Source organism: Achroia grisella, unplaced genomic scaffold (genome assembly GCF_030625045.1).
Source record: "Achroia grisella isolate CSIRO2021 unplaced genomic scaffold, CSIRO_AGI_Agris_v1 utg241, whole genome shotgun sequence".
NCBI lineage: Eukaryota > Metazoa > Arthropoda > Insecta > Lepidoptera > Pyralidae > Achroia > Achroia grisella.
Window position 1 is genome coordinate 1750636 of NW_026712734.1, and position 11642 is coordinate 1762277.

The following is an 11642-nucleotide window of genomic DNA, read 5'->3' on the forward strand; positions in this document are numbered from 1 at the left end:
TTTTTCTCATAATAGATTTATGTATATTTGTTATTTGCAAATAAACTATGCATTATTAAATTGTTTTTCCTTAATGATATTACATTCATACTTCACGCTACAGATGAAATATATGTGTCCATATATTTTCACATTTGTGAGATACAATAGAAGTATGAATTAAATGCAGTTTCTCAATACTTGTGTATGATATATTATGAAATGGAAACTCTTTTTTTAAAAATTATATGTACTATTAGATACTGTACATTCTCTTTTGTATTATTAAAGATCTACATATAACTATTTAACTTGATAAAATTATTAAATTTATAATATTTATCATTAGATGCGCCTATCTCCACTTTAGGTTTAGGAAATATTTTTTATTAATTGTCTTGTAGATATTGTTCCGTTTCTGCAACGGAAAAATATTCCAGTAATCTATGATGTTTGAAGCCAAAGTATGATGTACCTATGCAAGACGTCAGTCAGGACAGATAAACTGCAGGCTTTGCATGAAAAGCAACCGAGTACAATTTACAGCGCAATACAACATCCAGTTTCGAGATTTCAAAAGGAGCTGTGAAGGATTAGGTATCAGGATGGCGAAACAAAACTATATATAGAAAATTATTTATTTTTATCTTAGAATGTTATAGTATGGTACAAAGGCAAAACAATATACAACTGGATAAATTCATTTTTAAACACATGTCAAATAAATATAAAAAAGTAATTCATTCTAACAACTCTAAAGAGTTCTGTAACATACTCCGGCGCGCAACATGCGCTTGCGCATTTAAAAACAAAACTAAATAAATTTTTAGTTTGAAAATACAAACATGTTAGGCACGTAACTATTTACACGAGTAATCTTTGCGGAATTTTAATTACACGCCCCGATCTTGTGGTTTTAGGAAGTACCGCTATTGCTTCTTTTGCAATAGGATCTACTGTGGATATTTCCAAAGGATAAAGTCTTTGTAATGGTCTTATGCGTTCTCCATATGTTGTCTTGAGGCGAGCTACTCTTTCATGACCATCAACCCCCGGATACAATTCTTCCACAATAGCTAACGGCCAGTTAACTCTCTTCGTATCATTGATCTCAATAAGAACAATATCACCGACTTTAACATGTAATCCCTTTTGTATTCTGTTATTTTGTGTCTTTTGGGCTAATATAGCTAAATATTCATTCCTAAAACGCACTTTAAAATCGTTCTTTAATTTCTGAATATATTTTAAACGATTATTTAATGATTCTGTATTTACTTCATCTAAATCTGAAACGTCGTATGATAAACAGTTTATAAACATAGAAGGTGTTAACGGCATCAAATTTTCCGTATTTTCCGTAATATATGTAAGAGGTCTATTGTTTAAAATAGCTTCGCATTCTGTCAAGATAGTTAATAATTCTGTATAATGTAGAGCCGCTTTTCCCAACATTCTCCGCAATAACTCTTTTAACATTTTAATCAGTCTCTCCCAAAATCCTCCCCACCACGGCGCATTAGGGGGTATAAATTTCCATTGTAGTTTTTGAATGGAAGATTTCTTGCTTATTTCTGCCCAATCGATTTTATTCAATAAACTGTGCGCTCCACGGAAATTCGTTCCATTGTCACTATAAATAGTACGTACTCTACCTCTACGTGCTAAAAATCTCCTAAGTGACAACAGAAAATCTTCTGTAGATAAAGATGTACATAGTTCTAAATGGATAGCCCTATAAGTTGCGCAGGTGAACAATACAACCCAACACTTGTCACCGGATTTTAAATATAAGGGTCCTGCCATATCGATTCCTGTAGCTTCAAAGGCAGCACCACATCGAACACGATCGGCCGGAAGAGGTGCACTGTGAACAGTGTACGGTCGAGAATTATGTCTTCTGCATGCAACGCAATGTCTAATAATACTTTTTACTAAACGCCGAATTCCAATAATCCAGTACTGTTCTCGTACGCAGTTTATTAAAGTTTGAGATCCAGCATGTAATGTTTCTTTATGTTTCAGCCTTACTAGACGTTCTATTAATATATTTTTACCTGGTAGTAATATTGGTCTTATAAAATTATTAGTATTGTCAGACAATGTCACACGTGTCTTTACTCTTACTATATTTTCACCGTCCCTAAATGTTTCTAATTTCAATCTTTTTATATATTCCTCGTTAAAAGTCTCTTTCTGAATTAAATGTAATAATTTCATCTCCGCGTATTCATACTCTTCTGCAATTAAATTTCCATGTTGTTTATTATTCTTCTTTCCTGAATTATTTACAAATCTATAACACCATCCTATCATTCTTACAATTTTATTGAAATCAGAAAAGTATGTCAGATTTTCAGTAAAGTTCTCATGTTTCTTAACCAGAAGACACCTCTTAATAATCTCTTTGTTTACCTCATTAATATCTGGGTTGATTGCTGAGAACGGCCATTCTGACTCTGGTTTTCGTAACCAGTCCGGTCCATTCCACCATTTACTATTAATTAAACTTTGAGGGTTACAACCACGCGAAGGTAAATCAGCGGGGTTGAAATTTCCTGGAATATGGTGCCAATTATTTACGTTTGTCTTCTCTTTAATTTCTTTTACCCGATTGTGTACATAAACATTTAAATCACTTTTAGTAAACCAGGATAAAACTATACTAGAGTCAGACCAGTAATATTCTTTGCACGATTCTAATTCCATAGCTTTTTTAACTTGAACTGCAAGTCTGCTTGCCATCAATGCGGACAGTAACTCAAGTCGAGGTATAGTTAAAGTTGGTTTTGGTGGAGTTATTCTGTTTTTAGCTAATACTAATTTTACTGACACTATTCCATTAAACTCTGATCGTAAGAATATACAAGCTGAATAAGCCAATTGGCTAGCGTCGCTAAATATATGTAAAGATTTGTTGCTATTTTTTAATGATGTGTCACTCAAACGGCGTGGTAAATGACAGTCCTGTAAAATACCTATTTGATTCATCCATTCTTTTGCCGGTTTTTCTATAGAATCAGGTACTTCGTCATCCCAATTAAGTTTTAACTGCCAACACTTTTGAATTAACAACCTTGGTAATAATGTCGCAGCACAGAAAAATCCCAAGGGATCAAATATACTATGAGTACATGACAAAAGAGTCCTCATTGTTACTTTATATTCTGAATTGAATTGAGGAATTTTGCAAAAAATCTCATCTCGCTTTGGATCCCACATTAAACCTAGTACCGATATAGTTTCAACATTTTTATCTACCATATGTGGTCCAGTTACCCAGCATCGTAACTCAAAACCTCCTTTAAGCATAATTAACTTTGACTCGCTTATAAAGGTTTCCATCTCTTTTTTACTATCTACGCTTACTACACAATTATCGACATAAAATGCACTTTTCAGTACGTTCGCTGTATGGTTATCGTACTTATTTAAATGGTATAAAATGGTTGCTGAAAGAAGGAAGGGACTACACGTTACTCCGAAGACCACTCTGCAGTGACGGTACGTTACCATATCTCCATCTGTTTTATTGACGTCTTTCCACCAAAGAAATTTTAAGTACTCTCTATCATCGGGTTTTAATGAAATTTGTAAAAATGCCTTTTTTATATCAGCCGTAATACCGATAGCATTTTTTCGAAATTTAATCAATAAGGGTGGAATAAGCTCTATCAAATTATTACCCTTTTCCAAACAATTATTCAAAGATATACTACCTTTTTGAGTTGCTGATGCATTAAATACAGGTCTAATTTTTGTTGTTAAACTGGATTCCTTAATAACAGCATGATGTGGCAGATAATGACCTTGATTTGAATTCGGATTATTTACTTTCTCAATTATACCACTGTGCAACCATTCTTTAAAAACTTCATCATATTCCTTGAGTATCCCCAATTGAGTTATTTTAGTAGTAGTCGACTTTAATCGTTTCAATGCAATTTCATAATTAGTCACAAGCTGCATTTTATATCCACCATCTTTCCAAGGAAGGTTCACTTCATACCTATCATAATTATTTAGCCTGACTGTACTGTTAAAATATTCTAATATTTCCAAATCAGTTTCATTACGCTTTTTTACCACTTCTGGGTCAGAAATACCCATTGTCTCTAACTTCCATAAATCGGCAATATCAAAAGTACAATGACATACATTTATAATATTGCTGTTAATGACAGAAAAACATGACGTAGCTTGAATAGGTCCCTGTACAGTCCATCCTAATTTAGTTTCTAAAGCAACTAATTTATCAGTAATTTGAACTACACGGCCTGTGAGCAACGTGCCTATCATGTCTGCTCCTATCAACAAACCTATATCTGTTACATTGTCATTGTCATTTATTACAATACCCTGCCTCCTTAGCTTGTTTGAAATCTCATAGTCATTAATTTTAGGCAAGTAATTACATATAACCTTTTCCTCTAAAGCTTCTATTTGTAAACTATATGAACAGTCTATACTTGAAATATTTAAATTGTACAAACTACGACAACTTTCTTTACTTGTAATGCCACCAAATAAATTATGTTTTACAACCTCCGTACTACTAGGTTTTAATTTTAGATTTTCAATAATATCTTTTTTAATAAAAGAACGTTGTGCTCCTGAATCCAATAACGTCCTAACTGACACAATATTATTATCAAAAACAATATTTACCTTCAGTGTTGGTAATAAGACAGTTTGACATTTAGACAACAAACCCGATGTTTGACTCAATACAACTCCTCTGTCGCTACTCGATGTCGTCCCTGTATTATTTTCCGAACTTGATGACGTCATACTCGTCGATCTAGGCTGTTGTAGAGAATTCTGTAAATTATTACACATTAGAGTAAAATGTCGTCGACTGCAAATCAAACATTTGGGATATGCTCTGCATTTGGCAGCACTGTGTCCCTTCTTCATACATATATAACAACAATTCTTCTCTTTCAAGTGTGTTCTACGTTCTTCTAATGACATCCTTTGTGCTTTCATACACTCCGAACTTGTATGACTGTTTTTATCACACCAAATACAACATGGCTTATTGTCACTAAAAGTATTGCTCACATATTTCTCTCTGTTTTCTGGCTTATTCTTACCATTCTTCTCCGAAACTGTAAAACAAGCTGTTGATGGAATAATACTATCATTAACTCCTCTATGTAAATTGGAACATGCTTGACTGATACGTTCCTCTGACTCTACTTCTCTTTGTAAAAAAATTAATAATTGAGCCAATTCAATCTTCTCTAATCGCATCTGTGATCTGTTCCACGCTCTCAATACTTCTTCAGGCAAAGTTGACTCTACCATAGGATATAAAATAGCTGCATACTTATCCTGAGTGACACCGAGAGTTTCTAATCCTAATATTTGAGTCATGAGTTTGTCATATAAATTTCGTAATGAATTTTTAGCCATACCTTTTGCTTGACGTAAAATCAAATCCAGCAATTCTCTTATGTAATGTTCTATAATTAACTCATCCCGAGCAAATCTCTGTTTTAGGTGTTCTAACGCTTTAAAGTAATTATCTCCACTTGGTGGAAAGCTCTCCACTAATTCTCTGGCACTAGAACCAGGCTCCATACATTGTAATAGGTACTGAAATTTATCTTCGTTGTCTATATTCTCGTCATTATGAATCTTTTTGTATTGGCCCCAGAATAAAATCCATTTCTTGACATCTCCATTGTATCTTGGAAGCTCTAGAATTGGTAAACGGTAACGTCGTTCATTTTTTGCATTTTTTACCGTCCCATTTGATGCTGAACTTTCGGTTTCATGTAAAGTACTCATTTGCCGATCTGCGCGAATTATTTCTGCAGATTTTCTCTTTAGTGCGTACCATCTATTTTTGTATTCCTCTGTCGTATCTATGTCCGCTTCAAATTCTGCTTCGTTTCTATTATCTTCATCTAGCCACAACGAACATATTTTATTATCTATTTCATTAAGCGCTGTCTGTTTCTCACAGAGATTATCATAATATATTTCGGCTTCTTTAATCTCTCTATTTTCCAATGCATCGTCCAGCTTTTTTGCATTGATCGTGAATAGCCTTCTTAGTAATTTTCTCTCTTTTATTGCCCGCTCCATTATAAATTGACCTCCACCGATTATTTCTTCACGGTCGCCACTTTGTGAAGGATTAGGTATCAGGATGGCGAAACAAAACTATATATAGAAAATTATTTATTTTTATCTTAGAATGTTATAGTATGGTACAAAGGCAAAACAATATACAACTGGATAAATTCATTTTTAAACACATGTCAAATAAATATAAAAAAGTAATTCATTCTAACAACTCTAAAGAGTTCTGTAACAGGAGCTCTGTAGTTTGCGACGTCACTGACTTGAATACTAAAATAAACAGATACACCTACCTAGAGCGAACATTTAGGTTTGCTAAGCAGAAGTCTAGAAACACAAAACACTGTTGCAACAATAGCTTTATATTGAAACATCCGACAGTATTAACATAATTGAATATCTTTATTATTATATCGGGTTATAAAAGCTAACTAAAATGGCTAAATGGTCAATCTGACAATCTAATAATGGTAAATGGTAATCGTCGCCTATATACTTGGACAGCATCACGAATATCACTTTATAATGTGTCGTCCGTGATAGTAATGCGTTTTCATTCTGGAGGCCTAAAATTTTAGCCACTATATCTTGTTATTTCACTTTATTATCTCAATACTAACTAAAACTAAGCAAGATCCAAGCTGCTTAACGTCTGCAATAGGTGTAACTAGATGCATCGTTTTTTACATGACTAAAAAAATATAAATTGTAGTAAATAGTCAAAATTATTCGCATTTAGGACAATATTTTTGTATAATAATTAATACTTAATAAGAATGAAAATAGGTTAAAACAATGCATACATTTATATTACTAATGAAGGAAATAATAATTGATCTCTTTTGATATAGATTTAAGTGACATTATACTTTATTCTGGCAACATTAATATACCTAACATTGGTGAAGTGTTTTTGTTGTCGACCAACTAACTACCATCCTTGACCTGAATTCCAAATTTAGTGGGAGGGTATTTATATGTACTAACGATCAATTAGTTATTATTTTTTTAATTTAAGTCTTTGACGTTGAGCTTATTTTAACGATTATTCAGGACGGAAAGCCATTTCGTAAGAAAATCTGGAAGGTGTTGGAAGGTTTTCCAATTTTAAGACGGAGATTGTTTTGGAAAACTTTTTGTATACTCATTAGTGTTGAGCTGTAAGCTTTATGTTTATTATTCTCTTAAAAAGAAATTACACCATTTTAGAAAACAATTATAAGTAAAATACGTAACATCAAATTGTGAAGTAAAATTTACTCATTTTGACCTTGGTTTTATTTATTTAATTTACACAATAAAATAGGTTCATTTAAATCTCTAAATACTTGTTTTTTTAAACAATATACCTGTAATATTTTTGTTATTCTAATAAAAATACTTACTAAATGTTTTTAATAAAAATCATAGCTACAATAACAAAGTTCAGATCGAATATTTAAAACCTACAATATTTTCTATTAGTTCGCTATATTATTATTACATTATAAGTATAATTGAAACTAAAGGAAAATGACTAGATTATGTCTTTTGTAGGTACATGTTATTCTATAACAAAATATTATAGTATTACGTAACCTATACCGATTAGATGCTAAAGATATATATGATAATTCAGCTAATGATGTAATTATTATAAAAAAAATCTAATATTCCTGTTTTGATCATATTTAAATCGATAATTATAATATTAACTATTATAATTGCCACAACATAATGGAAAATTTCGAACATATTATTTTTTATATTTATTTATATGTTACCACAAAATCAAGCTATAAATAACTGTAGTGAATTAAAAACGATCTCGAGCAACCAAACATATAACCTAACAGAAACGTTTTCGATAGCAAGATTGAACATTCGGGCCATTAATTAAACTGTCAATCAGGTCCAATATTCTATACAATGGTCGCTTTGATGCATGCTACGTCAATTTTGGATAGAACTTCGAAAACCTGACGATAAATACATAGCCTACATGGACGACAATTTCTGAACTAATACTAAAGTGTGTATGAAACATTTTAAATTGTAAATTATATTACTTAACATATTTCTTACTGTACAATATATGTATATTACAGATTACTGTGCTCATTCATATTAACAATACAAACATGAAACTGTGTCGGTCTGTATGTTAACTTTTCACAAAACTCATTCAATTTGATGTGAAAGCAGAATATATTACGAAAAATAAAGATCAAAGGCTTTCTTTTATAATAAAACTTCAAAAGCAGACACAAAATCTACTTTTAAATGAAGTAATTATATTTATCATCAGTAGACTAGAAAAGTAGCAGTAACTTAATCCTTCATTTGTGGTATTCCGTTTACCAAAAACTATATGAAATATGTGAAATTAGCGAAAAAATAATGCTATGGCTGTCCTGATATTTTTGATTTATATCAAATTTCATTATGATCCATTAAACTGTTTAGTCGTTAACAATCAGGGATACAGCCAGACATCGACAGACACTTTTGCATTTATTTGTTTGGATTAGTACGAATATAAAACATATGTTATTATTTGTGAGTATTTTCTCACTTTTTTAATGAATTTAAAAAACGAGCCTGGGCCGTGTCTTTAAAAATGATCATTGTAGGTTTGTAAAAACTAGTTTGCACCGCCATTGAAACGTAACGTGCTTCGGAATCTATCTCGAGGATGAGTAGCCTTAGTTTTATTCAGTCCAATGTTACTCCTCTTCTACTTCTATGTAATGTAATATGTACACATTTTATTCATATGAATTTTAAACGCGGACTTAATTTTTCATATTCTATAAGAGTCATAAAAATATATAATAATATATACTCGTAGTTAACAGACCTGTTTATATCATACATCGATTCAGAAATTAAAGTAAGTAAATAAGGTATTTTTATATTAACTTTTGTTTTATAAAAGTTAGAAATGTTTAGCTGTAAACTGAATATTTTTTTAATTTCAGAAAAATATATTTGTCTGATCTGATTTGTTTGATAGTTGTGAAATAGAGCCTATGTAGGACTGAATTCGAAATTCAAAACGCAATATTTTGATCGAAAACGTATTATTCTGATCTGTGTAAAATAACAATAGATTATATACGGTGCTATGAATTAGAAGAACGTGTGAGGTTGTAAATCGGATTACGGGGGTCTATCGTTAGACGGAAACACATTTTCATATGATAACGTAGGAAAGTGAGATCCGCCCTTAGCATCATCGTATCTCGTAGAATTATGCATCACGTGCTACCCCTAAATTTATGTAGTCCTATAACTCGATAATAAATCTTAGTTTTTCGTAAATGCCCTTTTCACGATACTGTATTTTCAACAATATGTAAACATAAATTGCTTTTAGAGTCACGTTATGCCCGTCATAGGTTATGGGGTGTAGATATTGGCCGTCATCTATCAAATCAAAAATCATTTATTCATATAACCGCTAATGAACATCAATTTTTTTGTATAAATTATGTTTTCTTACCTTCCAGTTCAGCATACAGATTTCATTGAGAAGAACTGACAAGAAATTCTACTGAAATTTATTTAATATGAAAATGTAATATAACAATAAATATTAATATTAAACAAATAGATCAATAAAAAATATTATATCTATATACCTACATATATATCTAAATCTTAATCAAAACCGAAATAAATATATTAAATATAATATTCTTATTAAAATCCATAAGTGACACATCCATAATTTGATTAATTAGGTATCATTACTTAAAACAGTTTTTTTTAATCAGGAAATAAATATTTACATATCTTCCATCTAGATTAATTTACACAAAACAAATTAATTATTTAAATTTAATTACAAGCGTGTAAATTGATCTTAACATTATTTGAATAACATTAACATTTGTAAAAAGTTACCCTATTTTTTATCAGCGTATATCAGATCTCACCTTTCAGTATCATAAAGCTTATTGATAAGGTGCTTGAATGACTAATTAGTATGAATATTTGAAACGCCTTCGAATTGATAACAATCCATCATTGACATCGTATATGTTGTAAGGAAAATACTTATAAAAATTCCCACATTTAGAATTTTGCAATTTGTATGTGGAATTCATTTTTCTCTTCCTTGCCAATAGTAATTTTTCTCCCACATATTTATTATTTACTAAGCGTAATACGTGCCAACATATAGACATAAAACAATGTGTATTATTTGTATTCCTGCCTACTTCTAAACATCTATCACTATTATTTACTTATTTGAGTATAATTTAAAGATACACGATACATAAACGATTAATACCATATCACTTTGTTATTTAAATAATTGTCTAATAATTGCCTTTGATAAATAAGTGTGTTTTATTGGTTAAGTTTTAAATTTATTAAAAGAACTCCAGAATCATTTTTGATATCAATTTTATAATAACCATTCCCACAGGAACACGTCAAAACGATACATACTGCGTCCTGTATATACCAAATAAAACAATCAAATTGAATTTTATCTTCTTGAAACCGGTTACAAAAGACTGCTTCTAAATTCAATCACTTTTTGTTTTCAGATTTTATCATACCTACGTTTGCGCAATAAACCGGAAAAAAACTGACGACGCTGCCATTTGTCCCTTTTTTATTGAAAAATAAACTGTCAAGGGAAAGCTTTAGAGAATTGATATTATACCTAACCAAGTACCATCCTGGTCTGGCGGTAGACCTAAATTTCTATATCTATGTCATTTTATACTGGGATTAAGTTAACTCTTTTATTTAATTCAATAAACCACAGAGACGCATTTAAATGGATCTCTCATTTACATGTACTTTGCGTGTCAAATTTAGGCCCTAAATTTGAAAATGTAGATTCCAATTAACCCAGGTTAAACAATTCGAAGTTTTTATACAAAATGTTTGTGGAAAAAAGTTACATGTAATATATAATACACATGACTGTTACATATACACACATTTCCGTTCAGCGAATAGCTAAAATAAGGTTCTTGGGTTTTTTACCACTCTCTAAGTGTGATGATATCGTATCAATAAAAATATAATGCAGTCTCAATGACACTTTCAGAGTGACATTTAATTTTGTAATAAACTACATAATAATATAACTAACAACAATTACTATTCGTAAGATCACTTCAAAACGTGCTCTCCTGTGGGATAAGTGATTATATTATTATTACCCGATAACAATTTCCTCGACTTCCTTTAAATTTTAAGCCTCCGTTTACACAACCGGCTTTCCTCTCATAATCCCTTTTCCTTATTTTCATCGTCATGGTTTTAAAGATGATTACTCTTAATAATTAGTATTAAGTACCTCTTTTACTTTTAAACGTGTAATAAAAAATAATACAAGAAGAAAGTAATTTAAAAATAGTTTAATTGCCTAATTTGCTTTCAATAATACTAATTATTGTGGGATTGTCAATTATGAAATTTCTGCATATTTAAAGTACTAACTTAATTGTCACGAATAGGTATTTACTCAGAAATTCATATATACAATACCACAATCTAATAATTATTATATTCTAAAAGATTACGTAATAATTAAAAAATAAATGTAAAGAATAATTATAATT

General features: G+C 30.7%; 1 protein-coding gene across 1 annotated transcript; it reads right to left on the minus strand.

Annotated features, from left to right (window-relative positions):
* Window positions 1–843: 843 nt before the first annotated feature.
* Window positions 844–6075, minus strand: LOC131842631 (uncharacterized). Its single transcript, XM_059191205.1, has one exon. It carries the CDS (start codon window positions 6073–6075, stop codon window positions 844–846), a length of 5232 nt encoding a protein of 1743 aa, XP_059047188.1.
* Between the last annotated feature and the right edge of the window lie 5567 nt (window positions 6076–11642).